The 16,484-nt window shown below is 43.9% G+C and overlaps 1 protein-coding gene across 2 annotated transcripts in view; it reads right to left on the bottom strand.

Annotated features, from left to right (window-relative positions):
* LOC109484064 (coxsackievirus and adenovirus receptor homolog) overlaps window positions 1-15,030 on the bottom strand; it is a 16,894-nt gene extending 1,864 nt beyond the window's left edge. Inside the window, exons 1-10 of one of the 2 annotated variants that reach the window (XM_019787273.1) lie at window positions 14,837-15,030; window positions 8,091-8,287; window positions 8,027-8,049; window positions 7,489-7,649; window positions 6,654-6,835; window positions 6,128-6,230; window positions 3,797-3,999; window positions 2,399-2,480; window positions 1,253-1,285; window positions 596-722 (exon numbers count right to left, since the gene is read on the bottom strand). In XM_019787273.1, coding sequence (XP_019642832.1) covers window positions 596-722; window positions 1,253-1,285; window positions 2,399-2,480; window positions 3,797-3,999; window positions 6,128-6,230; window positions 6,654-6,835; window positions 7,489-7,649; window positions 8,027-8,049; window positions 8,091-8,287; window positions 14,837-14,885 — 1,160 coding nt within the window. In that variant the 5' untranslated portion in view covers window positions 14,886-15,030. Of the gene's footprint in view, window positions 1-595; window positions 723-761; window positions 889-1,252; window positions 1,286-2,398; window positions 2,481-3,796; window positions 4,000-6,127; window positions 6,231-6,653; window positions 6,836-7,488; window positions 7,650-8,026; window positions 8,050-8,090; window positions 8,288-14,836 lie in introns of both variants that reach the window. The other variant, XM_019787272.1, reaches the window with a different exon arrangement.
* Window positions 15,031-16,484: the final 1,454 nt, after the last annotated feature.

Below are 16,484 nucleotides of genomic sequence, written 5' to 3'. Positions count from 1 at the left end.
ACTTAAAGTATTATTTTTACTGACAACTATTACTTTTGGTATGCACTCTGCACACCTCAAATATACATATCTAGGGTATGTTGCAGTAAAAATATCTTTAAGCACACTTTTTCTCAAGGTGGCGATATTATGGACTATGGTGGTATTATGGACACAGACGTTACATGCAGAAGTCCTGATGGTGGAAAAAAGATGCCGGTGTACTCTTGCTTTGAATGACTTTAGGTTGTTGTCAGTGATCAGGCCGACCACGTTCAGTTGTTCACATCTTCTCATATTCTACTCAAGCAACTGGAAACATTATGAAAATTTCCAAACTTTTAAAATCTATCCAGTTTTTTTTATTCCAACAAGGTATGGCGACGGCACACTTAAGTTTTTTCAACTTATTTCTATGCCGCCACCAACCCAGAGGACAATACATTACATTACAATACTCATTTTCACCTGAGTGAAGTGAAGAAAGTCGTGTAAAGTGCCTTTTCCAAGGGCACAACGTCGGTGGCATGGCGGGATTCGAACCCGGGACCTCTTGGTGCTGAGCGGAGTGCTCGACCATCTATCACTGCTGCACAAGAGTCTATGCTAGCCTCACCTTTGCTCAGTGGTGTGGTAATCTCCCCTCTCCTTGCTCCGCCACCACGCGAAAGCAACGATAGCGACCAGAACCAGGAAGGCGAGTGCCGCCACCACCCCGCCGACAACTGACCCCACGGGTGCGCCTACGGAACAAGCAAATCAGAAAGGTGACGTTCTCTCACCTGTCGGGGGGAATCTTGAGCTCGTTTGATTGTCGGCGGCGCCAGCACACAAATCCAACCACAGCGAGCACGGCAACGGCAGCTAGAACTGCGATCACTATGCCGACCACCGTGCCAGCAGGCATGCCTGTGAACCCAAAGACGCCCGCTCAAACACACAACACAAGGCTCCAACCTCGCAACCTTCTTCTACTTTGACTTTACTCGGATCGACAATTGGCTTACACTGTTCAGCTCTGAGACAGGAAGACTACAGTTTATACTGTAACCAGCACTGGTTTAGAATTGCCATGGACAATGGCTAGATCTCCTGTAACTGAACAGAAGGGCTCTTTCACACCCAACTTTCTCCAGGTTGTGAAGTTTTGCTGGCATTATTCATGATATCGAGACCGTTATTGTTACTTTTCTAGTTTGAGAGACAAGCAAACATTAATGACTATGAATATTATACAGGGTGACTGTAGTAGTACATGTAGTAACTTGCTCACCTGTCTGTGCCTCTGGCATGTTATCAGTCCTTTCTGTAAGAGAGAAAAGACATGGAAAGGGTAATTACCTCCATGAAAACTGTAGGTATTGTTTTTGGCACGTGTGTGTGTGTGTTTCTGCACATTTGTAGTCAACATAACTTCAGAACGCCTTTATGATGATATTTGGTATGCTGGTAGTAGTATCATTAAAAGTTCAAAATTCATTGTTTAAATCTTGAACCAGCCTGGTGTGTTGACTTCATGGCTCCTAGTCCTATCATACCATTTTGGGCCATAATAGGATGCCTAGGCCTGTTTTTATTTTTGTCGCCCGCCCGCTCCATAATTTTTCTAGAAAAATCCGTTAACCAAGAAATTAAATTGGTGTGGCCTTATATAGATTAATATAGACTTCCGCTTAATTTAAGTACTAGTACAATGTACATGTTTTCTGTTACATTACATGAGTCTGTCTCTAAGGCCACACCAATTTAATTTGTTGGTTCTTGGATTTTTCCAGAAAAAATATGAAGCGACAGGGCGAAACAAACAAAAATGAAAACAGGGATAGGCATCCTGTTATAGCCCAAAATGCAACAAAAGGAGCCATGGAGTCCACACAATAGGCTGGGTTAATATTTAAATACTTAAAGAATGAATTTTGAACTTTTAATCAAACCACTGCATTGATAGATGGAAAAACTGTAACAACTAGGAAGAAAAGGACTTTCCTCAACTGTTGGGGGGGCGAAATATGAGCATTTTTGAGTTGATTGTTCATTTTTCTTTTTTTCAAATCAGAAAAAAATGAAGAGGCGAATCGGTCAACCAAGAAATTAAATTGGTGTTGCCTAATTAGCGTGCGTAGTCCAGTGGTTAGCGATCCTGCCTCTGGACTAAGAGGTTGGGAGTTCGAATCCCGGCTGATGTCGCTCACCCGACATGCACGCTACTGTTTAGGGTCGCAGTCCTTCGGGACGTTAACCGTGGTCCAGTCCACTGTTCAATGTGCTTGTCGAAAAGAGCTAGGGGAAATTCCCCGGTACAATGAACCTGTAAATACTGTACATAGCGTCTGTCTTCTCTGTCACGATAAGTGGAAGATTAGCTCTTCAATGAGCTAAACTGGATCGAGATCACTTTCACTTTTTAATGATGTCCTACCTCCGATCACGATGGTTGTCTCCCCGGTGTCGGAGCCGAAGGTGTTGGAGGCCGTGCAGGTGTAGGTGCCGCTGTCCTCTATCTGTTAAGCATAATTATGGACAGCATGTTTTTTTTTATTTCCAACATGTAATCACAAGACGGGGTGATGACACTTATATTAATGCCACAATCCATACAGGGGACAATACAATACTCATTTTCACCTACTGAGCGAAGTGAGGAAAGTCATGTAAAGTGCCTTTCCCAAGGGCACAAGATCGGTGGCATTTCAGGACTCGAACCCGGGTCCTCTGGGTTCCGAGTCAAGCACTCTGCCGCTACGCCACACGACCCCACATTGGACAGCATGTTATCATGGGTGACTTGGCAATGCTAGCATTGAGTGTACCTTCCACAAATTTCCTTGTGTATCTCATTACCTGTATACTGCGCAATTTTAAGGAATACAGTGCAATTTTACTGGTATACAGTGCAAACATATTAGTATACAGTGCAATTTTACTAGTATACAGTGCAATTTTACTAGTATACAGTGCAATTTTACTAGTATACAGTGCAATTTTACTAGTATACAGTGCACTGTATTACTGATACGATTGTACAGTGTTCCGTAAAATTGCACTGTATTCCGGAGAATTGCACTGTATACTCTCGAACCCCTGTATATACTGTCACTAATGGAGGTCTTTGAAGCAATAGATAAGGCCACACCGACTTAATTTCTTGGTTAATGGATTTTTCTGGAAAAATAATGGAGCGGGCGGGCGAAAAAAAAATTATGGCCCAAAATTGTACGATAGGAGCCATGAAGTCAACACACCAGGCTGGTTCAAAATTTAAACAATGAATTTTGAACTTTTAATGATACCATTGCATTGAAAGATGGAATAACTGTAACAAGTAGGATGAAAAGGACTGTTTTCAACTGTTCACGGCAAAATATGAGCATTTTGCAGTTGATTCTGAATTTTCATTTTTATTTGCAAATCAGAAAAAAATGAAGCGGGCGAATCCGTTAACCAAGAAATTAAATTGGTGTGGCCTAAACAACAAACCAGTGCGCTGAAGAGCTTGAGCTCGTTGCGGTACTGCTGTGCGCTGGCGATTGTACTGTATCCTGTAAAATTGCACTGTACTCCGAAGAACTGCACTGCATACTCTGGCACCCCTGTATATACTGTCACTAAATGGAGGTCTTTAAAAACAATAGATAAACACTAAACCTGTGCGCTGAAGAGCTTGAGCTCGTTGCGGTACTGCTATGCGCTGGCCGACATGGCGATTGAACTGTATCCTGTAAAATTGCACTGTACCCCGAAGAATTGCACTGTATACTCTGGCACCCCTGTATATACTGTCACTAAATGGAGGTCTAAATGTAAATAAACAACAAACCTGTGCGCTGAAGAGCTTGAGCTCGTTGCGGTACTGCTGTGCGCTGGCGGGCAGGGCGCCGCCGTCATGACGCCACTCGTAGGTCGGCGCGGGGACGGTCCCCTCCTGCGTCGTGCACGTCAGGATCACGTCGTCCAACTCCTGCAGAGGCTGCTCCAACGTCGGGCTGGGGTTCACCGTGATCGTCGACACGCTGGGCGAGCCTGGGGAGAGACATTTACATCAGTTACAGTTATTGCAGATTGCCAGCCTGCAGATGTAATGTTGATGATGTACTGTTATTGCAGATTGCCAGCCTGCAGATGTAATGTTGATGTTAATGATGTACTGTACTGTTATTGCAGATTGCCAGCCTGCAGATGTAATGTTGATGTTGATGATGTACTGTTATTGCAGATTGCCAGCCTGCAGATGTAATGTTGATGATGTACAGTTATTGCAGATTGCCAGCCTGCAGATGCAATGTTGATGATGTACTGTTATTGCAGATTGCCAGCCTGCAGATGTAATGTTGATGATGTACTGTTATTGCAGATTGCCAGCCTGCAGATGTAATGTTGATGTTAATGATGTACTGTTATTGCAGATTGCCAGCCTGCAGATGTAATGTTGATGATGTACTGTTATTGCAGATTGCCAGCCTGCAGATGTAATGTTGATGATGTACTGTACTGTTATTGCAGATTGCCAGCCTGCAGATGTAATGTTGATGATGTACTGTACTGTTATTGCAGATTGCCAGCCTGCAGATGTAATGTTGATGTTAATGATGTACTGTTATTGCAGATTGCCAGCCTGCAGATGTAATGTTGATGTTAATGATGTACTGTTATTGCAGATTGTCAGCCTGCAGATGTAATGTTGATGTTGATGATGTACTGTTATTGCAGATTGTCAGCCTGCAGATGTAATGTTGATGATGTACTGTTATTGCAGATTGCTAGCCTGCAGATGTAATGTTGATGATGTACTGTTATTACAGATTGTGCCGGGTTCACCGTGATCGTCGACACGCTGGGGGGGAGGGGGGGCTGGGGATAAAGATTAACATCAGTTACAGTTAAAATAAGGTGGTGGGACAGAATCAGCAACCAGGAGCTGTGGGACAGAGCAGGTCAGAAACCCATCAGAGAACAGATTCTAAAGAGGAAATGGCCTTGGATAGGACACACGCTGAGGAAGGCCAACTCTAGTATTACTCAGCAGGCCCTGACCTGGAATCCACAGGGTAAGAGGAAGAGGGGTAGACCTAAGAACAGCTGGAGAAGGGACACGGAGGAGGAGATGAGGGGCATCAGCACCAGCTGGCAGGACCTGGGGAAGAAGGCCCAGAGACGAGTACATGCAGTGGAAGAACATCATCGGTGGCCTATGCCCTGGCAAGGGCGAAGAGCCTAAGTAAGTAAGTAAGTACTAGTACAGTTATAGTTAAAACTTAAATTCCTTCCCACGCGCATGGACCGGCTTCTCTGTAGCGCTTGGGCCGCACAGTTTTGCAAGGACTTCTGCAGGAGGCTAGTCCACTGTCAGCTAGTAGTGTGTGTTAAAAACTACCATACTCTTTCCCAACTGTTGAGTGCTAAGGAGAGAAAGCAGTATGGACCATTTTTAAGTCTGCGACAAGGATCGAACTCACAACCTACCGAAAGCAATGCAAATGCTCTACCCACTTGGCCATTGCCACGAGAAATGCATATAAGTATCAAAAAAGTTAAATGTAGTTCCGTGTTACTCAAGCAACTGGATAGCTTTTGAAAATCAAGATCTATCCAGTCGCTTGAGTAACAGTTGTAGCCTGGTTACCAGGTCTACTTAGCTCCCGAGTCTTTATCCTCTATGCAAGCCTGGTTACCAAAGTTGCCGGTTGCTAAGGCACAGTTCTGGATAGTCCACGCGTATCTCGGAACCATGCTTTATCCAAAACCGAGCGTTTTGGATGAAGCATGGTTCTGGACGCACCCGAAGCCCTGCAACAGCCACCACGGCTGCTGCATGATGTACATGAATGGACTACTAAAGAGTTTTTATTCGTTGCTTGTCATGAATGTTGTGTAAGATTAAGATCGCGTGCGTGTAAGATGCAATATTGGAATAAAGCTTCACGCGTGCAAATAAAAGCATTGCTCTTGAAAGGTCCTGTTTTCTGTCGGAATGAATTCCCGTGAGTGCAATTGGTTTGTAAGATTTGGTGTAAGATTTTAGAGCGAGTGAATTTGGCGTGGCAAGAGTTCGTTGACGTAATTGGTTTGTAAGATTTGTTGTGAGACTGTGAGATATGCCGTGTTTTCTGTGTCCAATATTTGGCCACTACTGGGACTACGCTGTACTCACGTAGCGTAACGGAGGCCCTCTGCGGCGCGGAGAAGGCGGGGTGGCGGGCGGTGCACTGGAACGTGGAGGACTGCGCCGAGCTGACGGTCACGCTGATGCGAGACTGAATGAATGAATGAATGAATAATTCATTTAAAAATGTACATTCCAGCCATAAGCTGAATGGCATACTATTTACAATGTAGGCAGAATAACAATACACACGATGCCTTTAAAAAACAAATGTAACATTCAGTACATCAATGTTAACAATCATGAAAGTTTATTTGTGTTGGTAGTTACATGTTTAAATTTAAAAGTTTTGTTCCAACACAAAAAATTCTCTTACCTAGAGCTTTCGACCAGTCACTCTGGTCTTCCTCAGTAGATTGACCCAGTGTTGACGTCACACTTCAAAGAAGCCACGTGACAAGCCTCACTGGGTCAGTCTACTGAGGAAGACCAGAGTGACTGGTCGAAAGCTCTAGGTAAGAGAATTTTTTTGTGTTGGAACAAAACTTTTAACTTTAAACATCATTAAAATCACCTGCGCGTCCAGGTAACCGCGCCAGCTGGTGATGTTCTCGGCCACGTCCGTGGTGATGGCAGCGCCGTCGCGCGTCCACGTCAGGTACGCCGCAGGGTTACCTGTGTACGCCGTGCACGTCAGCGTAAGGTTCCGGCTGGCCGAGTTGTAGTCGTCGGTGATGACAGGGTCGTTGGGAGCAACTGCAGATGGGGAGGAAGGAAACGGAAAATGATGCTGTGAATAAGCAGGTCTAATAAACTCATGAACAAGTTGCATGAACAGTAAGGATTGGCCAACTAGCGACAGCTGTAATCATTTCAAGTACATATTAAGCAAATCGAAGGCGTCAGGGCCCATCACACTTTACTCAACTGTGACGGGGGCCGACATCGTCTTCCAGATACCTTTGATCCAGTGTTGACGTCACATTTTCTCAAAGAAGCCATGGGACAAGCCTCACTGGGTCAGTCTACTGAAGAATACCAGAGTGACTGGTCGAAAGCTCTAGGTGAGTGAACTTCTTTGTGTTGGATCTTAAGTTTCAACTTTAAACAAATCGAAAAGGTCTCCTGTGCTCTTATGCCGAGCGTAGGGTGGCACCCATCTCCATTTCGAAGCCCTTGGGCGACACACAGTTGTGCAAGGCGCTACAGCAGGGGGCTAGTCCGCTGGTAGTGCTGTGTGTTTGACCTTCCCACACTTTTTCTCATATGTGCTGAGTGCTAAGCAGAGAAAGAAGTGTGTACCATTTTTAAAGTCTTTGGTATGACCCGGCCGGGGTTTGAACTCACGACTTACAAAGTGAGCACTAATTGAGCTATTGAGCCATTGCAACTATAAATCCAGGACTTACCCAGAGCCACCAGGTTGATCTCGGCGGATCCCTCCCATGGCTGCAGCCCGCCGCCGCCGGCTCCCACCAGGCACTCGTACGTGCCGTTATCGCTGAACTGCAGGTTACTCAGGCGCAGGGACGCCTCCTGGGCAGCCGAGTCCGTGTTCACCAGGCTAGCCCTGCAGGGAATGGATTTTTTGTTTTTACTCAGTTTCTTCCTCTTCTTCTTCTCCAAACAGTGACCTCTGACCTGACCAGTGACATGATTTGTTGACGTCTGTCACCAGACTCACCACGGTGACTGCTGTTGGGATACATAAGTGTTGCAATTTCATGGTCTGCTCTGCTCCTGTCCCCATATACGAGTAGAACATGTATGTGAATGTTTTGAGTAAGAATTAACAGAGAGCAGACCATGTCCGAAGGTAAACATTATGCATTTGCTTTGCAAATGTTACTTCTCTAGTTTTTTAAAAAATGTTTTGGCGACGTCTCAGGTAGGAGCCTAAAGGTACAGTATTGTGTGCAGTTCGCAAGTGATATTAAGGTGCCTTACCTGTTACGGTACAAGCCGTACGTTATATTAAGGTGCCTTACCTGTTACGGTATAGCCCGTACGTGTAGGCGACCTCCCCGGGATAGTAGAACAGGACGGGTTCTCTGTCGCCGGCGTCCGACACGCGGTACCACTTGATCTCACGCAGGGCGGCGGACCCGCTCAGAGAGTAGGTACAGCTTAGCGTGACGGTCCTGCCTATGGACTGCTGCACGTCAGGACCACCATTCACCGAGCCGCCGGCGGACTGCGCTCTTACGGCTACAGCCAGGAGGGAAAGGAAGAGTTAATGTAAGAACTAGAGAAGTGTTAAACATTTGCTGAGAGAGTAGGTACAGCTTAGCGTGACTGTCCGGCCTATGGACTGCTGCACATCAGGACCACCACTCACCGAACCAGACTGCGCTTTTACGGCTACAGCCAGGAGGGAAAGGAAATTACTAATTATGTTTACCTTTTGAATACAGTTTTTGCTCTGTCTATTCTGTTCCAAACACATAAGGTCAATGACCCGGACCAGACGTCTGTCACCATGGTAACGGGTGTAGCAGACAAGGAAATCAATAATTATGTTTACCTTTTCCGTACAGTTTTTGCTCTGTCTATTCTGTTCCAAACACATAAGGTCAATGACCTGGACCAGACGTCTGTCACCATGGTAACGGGTGTAGCAGACAGCAGTGTTACACTGTGTCACGACATGTATTAAGATAATGTTTTTTGAGTAAGAAGAAACAGAGCAATAGTTTATTGTTAGGCTAGACCATGTGAAGGTAAACATTACACATTTGCTTTGCAATTGTTAGTTTCTAGTTAATGTCGTGTATTCATCGATCGGATGTTCACACACACACAAGATCCGAAGAGTTCTAATTGCTTGAAGTTTGATGACAGACGAAGAATATCATTATTAAAATTTACTGTTTAAGGGCTGAATATCTTTTGACAATAAACTTACTCGGGACAAATTCAAAAGAATTTCATTCCGGAAGGAATAACCTCAAGTTCACTCAAGCCTCAAGTGCTGTAACGCTACTACTGCCGCTACTGATAAAAACATGACCATAAACCCAAGCGTGTTTGGTCCCGTCTGGGTCCCATCGTAAATGATTCCACTTCCATTCCACCAGACAATTTTTCATTTTTGGTCGGACACTACCACCCATGATTTTATCTACAAGTCTTAAAAACAATCTAACTTGCAATAGAATTTTTAATCTAACATAGAATAATTGATTTCCAACAATTATTGTAATACATGTAATATTATTCTGTAAGCTAGCTTCGAGTGTAATTGTTCTTAAATATTCTTGATGTACAACAAGCAAATTTTTAAAGTGTAATGTAATGATCATAACTGTAATGTACACTTTTTGATAGACTGACACTTAATATATAAATATATAGCCTCACAATTCAGCCCTCCACGGCTGCCAGGAGGCATGGATATCTTGTTTGGAAATGTGACCTCAGCACTAGCGAACCAGCTACCCTGGCATGTTATCTAAATGTCTGTTTGACCAATTTCTACTCTTTCCAGTCGCTTCCGAAACCTGGTATTTTTAACCTGTGTCCATGCGATTTTGTATTATTTCCGAGATAAACAAGATGGTGCCATGCAGTTACAGACACTACATGACTCACTACATGACACTACAAGAGGAAGGACTAGCAGTTGTTTGTTCGTGGCAAATTTCTACTCTTTCTATCTGCTTCTAAAGCCTGGTATTTCAACCTCTGTCCATGCGATTTCGTATCATTTATTTATTTACGAGATCAACAAAACGGTGACGGCAGCAGGTTTTGGTACCAGACACTACATGGCACGAGGTATGACTAGCCGTTTGTTTGTTAGCCACAGGTGTGTTAGCACATTTCGGTATCAGTTGGAGCCACGAGGAGACATGGGAGAGGACTGTCCGCAAATTTGTTCTGGTACTTGTAGGCATGACTATTCCTTGCAATTGCTCTTTTCTGAGCTGGTATTAAATACTGTAATTCACTTTATGTTCACGGTAGCAGAAGTTCACGGTCTGAGAAAAATGGACATGTTCACGGAACTATATATATTCGCAGTGGCGACAGGTGCAGGAAAAAGAAAGTCCAGGAATTATTTGTTAACTGTTATGATAAGTTCATGGTACAGAAGTGGTGAAAACAGTGAACGTAACAGTACAGTGAAAAAAAAATCAGGAATTACAGTACTTAGTCGGTGAGTCCACCAGTTTATTAGTTATTTTGTACATCAAACGTGTGTGCGGTACCGGCTGGAGCCACGACACGACACGAGGGATGTTTGTTCTGGTACTTAAAGGCATGACTATTTCTTGTTCTTTTCTGGGCTGGTATTTAATAGAGATACTTAGTTGGTGCGTCCACCAGTTTATTAGTCATTTTGTACATCAAACATGTGTGCGGTACCTGCTGGGGCCACGACACGACATGAGGGATGACTGTCCGCCGTTAGCGTTTGTTCGTGGCGCGAGCTGATCGCTCCTTTGTTGGCAGAACCAACAATAACTAACAGGTGTGACCGCATGGGTCACCTATTGCTACAGGTGGTTTATAACAGGTGGACGGGTTCACTTTGTAACGGGAACAGAGGGATACTATTCCTAGCCTCCACCAGGCCATTCTACGGGAATACGAATTAGGCAAAAAAAGAGAGTAAGATTGGCCAAGGCCGCGGGGAGGTAGTTTCTTTCCCTGTGCGGCCAGTCAAACCTACAAGGCGGCCAAACTCCCCTGGCAATTATTCTCCTATATATAGCCAGCGGAGTTAGTCTGGTAGAGACTATACTATTCCAACGGCACTGGAGACTTTTCAGAAAAGCAGGTTTACAAGTACTAGCCAACTATTGATGAAGTTGACGTACTCACATTGCCCCCATTGCCATTGACAGCAACATTTGGATGCTGAATGATGTCTGTTCCGTCGGTGAAGGTTAGACATCCGGGTGATAAGATACGCCAAAAAAGCAATTACTCAAGCAACTGGATATGTTTTTGGAAACGGTCATATGTTTCAGGTAGCATCCACTACCTTTCGTCAGTGGAGAATTGTCAGAAAAGGAGGTTTATATATAAGTACGAAGTATTGATCGATATGCAAATTTGAAGTTGTTTTTTTTGGCGAACAGAAGATATACATGTACTTTGAACCGAAGGCAGAACAAATTTCGTTTATCTAAAACTATAACTATAAATATAACGGCTACACATTCATATGAAGGACCTCTTGACCCCACGCTTTATGATGTATGCAGCTTCTGTTGTTGCGTCAGCTGACTTGGGGACTTGTCAGGTATGACGTCATTCTATTCACTCCGAATTCTACGCGCCGTTTGAACCCAGTACCTGGTACAGAGATGCTCTTCAAGCCGAGGTTTTCAAATACTCTCCAAGCAGAGGCTGTGGGGGAATGATCGTTACATTTTTAAATATGGCCGTTTTTTTTGTCCTGATCCCCACGGACCTTCTCTGGCTAATGGATACTGCCTGGCCAATTTGATACTGTCTTTTTGCCACCAAGAGGGATCTGCTTGGAGATTAGTTTTGAAAGGCTTCTACTTATTGTTGACGTGTTTTAGGGTTTTCCTTTTTGTATCTTTTTTCGGTGGCGTATTGGATACAGCTCTGCCGATTTGATACTTTCTTGCCAATGAGATACAGTGTTGCCAATTTCATACTGTCTTGCCAATTTCATACTTTTAGAACAATTTGATACTTTCATGTCAATTTGATACTGTCTTGCCAATTTGATACTGTCTTTAATGTTTTACCCATTCGATACGAGTACTGTCTTGCAAATTTTGATATTATCTTGTTGTCATTAATGACAATGACGTTTAGTGCATATTCATGCCCTTCCGGGCTAAATGCATTGGATGACATAACATACTGTAAGATACTAGTTACTAGTACATAGGGAATTGTATAAGAAGAAAAACAAACAGCTACTGTATACTATAATTCATCTAACTCTAAAACTTACAATAGCTTACTAGTTTCTTCTCTCCTCTTGAGACATGCGTACACAAATTCACAGAGTTTCTCAATCAGCAGGTGTTTAGACGATGACATTATGTATGTGAACAGTTCGTCGTTTGTTAACTTTGTAAATCTCTGGCCCAGTTTAACGGGGGGTGCCCTAATTCCGACCCATAGTGTTAAAGAGAGAGATGCGTAGGGGCATTCCAGGACAAAATGTAGAATAGCTGAGTTTCATGGGTACGCTTGTCTGACCCGTCCGGCCGTCTAGTGGGTCACTAGCCTCTACCAGGCTTGTGGAGGCGGCTGGAAAGAGTAGAAATCGGCCAAATAGAGAGATAACATGCCAAGGGAGTTTGCCCGTTGAGAGAACATTTCGCCGCACCCCAATGACTCAACGGACAAACTCCCTTGGCATGCTTATCTCTCTATTTGGCCGATTTCTACACTTTCCAGCCGCCTCCCGAAGCCTGGTAGAGGCTAATGGGTTACCGATGTGTAAGCACCGGGCCCACGTTACCTGTAAAACATTAACTACCCCCCCCCACTACGGGGCGCTGCAGCAGAGTTTGAAACAACCGTTGCCACACGAGACGACGTCCGAACGTAGACTTCACTCCCGACTATTACAAAATCGATCCGGGCAAGGTGCAGGTCTAACCGCCATACGGCTGAGTACACTCCGGAGCAACACAAAATAGATGTTTGTCAGGTACAGGTACGATTTGAATGTTGATCTGTCAACAAGTGACAACCGTTATCACCTTTCCTACTCTTCAAGCGAAGCAGAGGATTATTTTGACGTGTTCTGTGGGCGTTTTTATCGATTTTTCGTACTGGTATTTCGTACTGGTATTTTTGTTTCCGAATTCGGCTAGCGTATTGGATACAGTTTTGCCAATTTGATACTGTCTTGAATTTGTTGCCACCAAAAAAAAGTTTAGAGATTAATCATTCCTATAACGGTTTCTGAGGCTCAAAAAAAAAACACGCTACTTCAGGATTTCCAAAATTAGACAGGAAATACGTATTAATTAATAAGAATCGCGATCACAAATTAATAATTATTATTAAGATCTTATTCGGGATGCAATTCAAACGGCAGATCCGCATCTCCCTGGCTTATACATGTCATATTCGAAAACTTTGTAATGTGTTTGTTTGTGTGTCTGTATACGTATTGTAATGTTAATTTTGTATCTGTACTTACTACACAATTGTAAAAAAATCAGTGTTATTCAGCTTGTTTGTGCACTAACTGCAAGGCTGATTTTTTATGAATAAAGCTTGAAAACTTGAAACTTGTGGTCAATGTAGGGTGTAGCATTCAGGTTATGTAATATATTTTTACATATCGACTTTACTTTTATGTATTCTACATGTTTCACTTCTGTACAGAGGATGAACACGCTGCAAAATGCAACCCGTTAGTTCCTTAGTCACAGCACTGCGCTACTGATGAATTTCACTGAACTTTAAAAGTTTTAAGCTTTATCAACTAGGGTCAATCGCTTTCCTTCAGATTGCAAACAAAACGTTTTTCTGTCAAATTCTGAGACCGTCGAAATGAAACAGGTGAGAAAGTCTGTAACACACACAAAAGTAGTAATTAAAGGACAGCTTTGTTCGTGCGCTTTTAAAGGTAGGGGAGGCTGCAGGATGCCTAGCTACTGCAGCAGCAGAATACAGTGGACTACTTTTAAAGGTATTTTTACTTTAAAGCAAACTTTACTCGGTTTATTTTTTAAACTGTTTTTAGGCCTTTTTATCGGGCTTTCATTTTTATGCCGGTATCTTTTTTTCGTCAGCGTTGGCATATTGGATACCGCCCTGCCAATTTGATGTTGTCTTGTAGCAACCAGATTTGCTTGGAAATGAAAAGCAATTCAACCAGTTCCATACGCAGGTGAAAACAACGATAGTTTCCACATAAAGAGGTTGCTCTACTCATTTTACTTTTTTTTTTCAACTCTGACTCCACCTGACCCGACTTGAGAAAGCCCAGCTGATCTCTTGTCCGTGCTCTGTTAGATGTACCTTTAAAGCAAACTTTCTAACCAGTTCCGTACGAAAATAACGACCGTTTCCACATTAGGTTTCTCATCTCCAAAATATACTTCTTTTCAACTTTGACTCCACCTGACCTGACTTGAGAAAGCCCAGCTGGTCTCTGGCCGCCTTTTGAGTCGACGGGAAAAGTTCAGACATCCCGCCTTTGTGTGCAGGCACCGAACCAAGGAGCGCGGTTTGCGACGTTGGTTTACTCTCCAAGCAGAGGTTTGGCGTGTTTTTAGGCTTTTTTATCGGGCTTTCTTTTCTTCACTGGAATCTTTTTTTTACGTGTAGGGTTGGCGTAAAAAGATTCCAGTGCCAGAAAGAAGAAAGCCTGATAAAAAAAGGCTAAAAACACGCCTATATTAAGCCCAAACCTCTGCTTGGAGAGTACCGTTGATTGTGAAAGATGGAGCTAAGTTGTTCTGTGAGTCAACATGACACGAACCCCAGTGCAAATATACCGCGGCGCGGCACGGTTGTAAAAATGGCGGTAGAACATGCCCAGTTCAACTGTTCAGTCATCCCGCTATCAAACTACACCATTTTGAGCAAAAAGCGCGCAATCCTGACGGTTTCGTTTCTTGTGAAGATGAAATGGCAGGTACCAAAAGGTTCTGCAAGATCGCATGAGCCAGAGAGGGCTTCAAAAGTCCAGACAACGGCTGAAGTTAAAAAGAGATTAATCCATCCACCTGTTGAGACTAGCTGAGGCGTGGGTTTTATGGAGGATGTCTTTTCAGACAGAAAACAGCGCACGCGACTCACCTGTAACAGCCAGGAGACCGAGGATCCACAACTCAAGGAGACGCTGCATCTTCTGAACTTCTAAAGAAAAGTTACTGGATACTATTACAAGTTCTACGAAGTTACTCTGAGACAGAGTTAACCGCCTTAACCGCACTGCCGACTCTAGGTAGGAGGACGCACGGAAAAGGGGGTACGTGTAACGGTCAAACGGCCACGAGACGGACCCGGTGATTGGCCCTTTTGAATCGTTGGTTAATATTAACCCGGCTGGTTGATCAAATGTTTGCCTGACCTCGCCGCCTGATTGCTCCGTTTTTACAGCCCGCGTCTGGTGACATCACCGGGCGGTGAGATCATCGTCAAGCCTTATTTGGTCAAAGCGTTGTTTGATTACTACTGACGGCCATCTTTTTTTTTTCTTTTCTTTCTTTGAAAAGTCGTAAACTGACAGGCAAAGTCAACGCCCACCTTTCCCCGCAGTGTGTGTGTGCTGGCGGGTCATGGGCGTTCGTAAGCACTGGGTCTATCGTACCCAGAACTTTGTCTATCTGGTTCTATACCTGAATGGGTTAGGGTTAGGATCGGGTACGGTTCTGGATAGTCTCCGCGTATCCAAGAACGTAGAGTTGCCCCAGGCACTGTTCTGGATACGTTCTGGATACGCGCGGACCGTGCCTGAACATGGAGTTGGATAGCCTATATCGTATCCAGAACAGCCTATTTTGGTGTATGACTGATTGGGTTAGGGTTAGTATCAGGTACGGCTCTGGATAGTCTCCGCGTATCCAAGAACGTAGATTTGCCCCAGGCACTATTCTGGATACGTTCTGGATACGCGTAGACCGTGCCTGAACATGGAGTTGGATAGCCTATATCGTATCCAGAACAGCCTATTTTGGTGTATGACTGAATGGGTTAGGGTTAGTATCAGGCACAGTTCTGGATAGTCTCCGCGTATCCCGTGTACGTGGATTTGTCCCAGGTACGATTCTGGATACGCGTGGACTATCCAGAACCGTGTCTCAGTGCGGTTGTGGATACAACGTACAGGGTCGATGTCAACCACGCACGCTAAATAAAACTGTTTTATTTGATACAAAACTGTACAATATAAGAACAGTGAACACACATAGTGAAAACAAGGTCCGGTTTGAACCGGCACACCTAGGTTCAAACTCTTAACAATCAGGGTTGCCGAGTTGAAAAGTTCAAACGTGTCAGATACGGTCATGACCTGGTTACAAGCGTAGACCCGAACTATGCCCTATGCACTACTCACAACGAAGGCCTCAGCTGTGGTCATGGCTGGTTAGTTCCAAACGTTTATAAAAAATCAACAGTTTTTTAAAGTACATAGCTGAAGAAAACATTATGTTGAACGAAAACAAAATAATTTAATAAGTCACTACAGAAAATGGAGGAAGCTATCAAATACATTGCCAGGATAGTATGTAATATGTAATTTAGTGTGTGTGTGTGTGTACTCTTGTGTTGGTTGTACTGCTGTCTTAGTTTGTTTCTGTTGTTTTGTCGAATAAAGTACCCAACCAAGCTACGGATTCTGGTAGTCATTACCGAGGTACTACATGTATGTCAAAATGTGTTTGCTGTCTGCTAGGACATTATCATTAATCCGTTTGTGTAGTTGATGGTTTCCCTTGGCGAC

The sequence above is a fragment of the Branchiostoma belcheri genome, unplaced genomic scaffold (assembly GCF_001625305.1).
Source record: "Branchiostoma belcheri isolate BF01 breed outbred unplaced genomic scaffold, Haploidv18h27 scaffold68, whole genome shotgun sequence".
NCBI classification, from domain to species: domain Eukaryota; kingdom Metazoa; phylum Chordata; class Leptocardii; order Amphioxiformes; family Branchiostomatidae; genus Branchiostoma; species Branchiostoma belcheri.
This window is presented reverse-complemented; position numbering and strand designations above follow the sequence as displayed.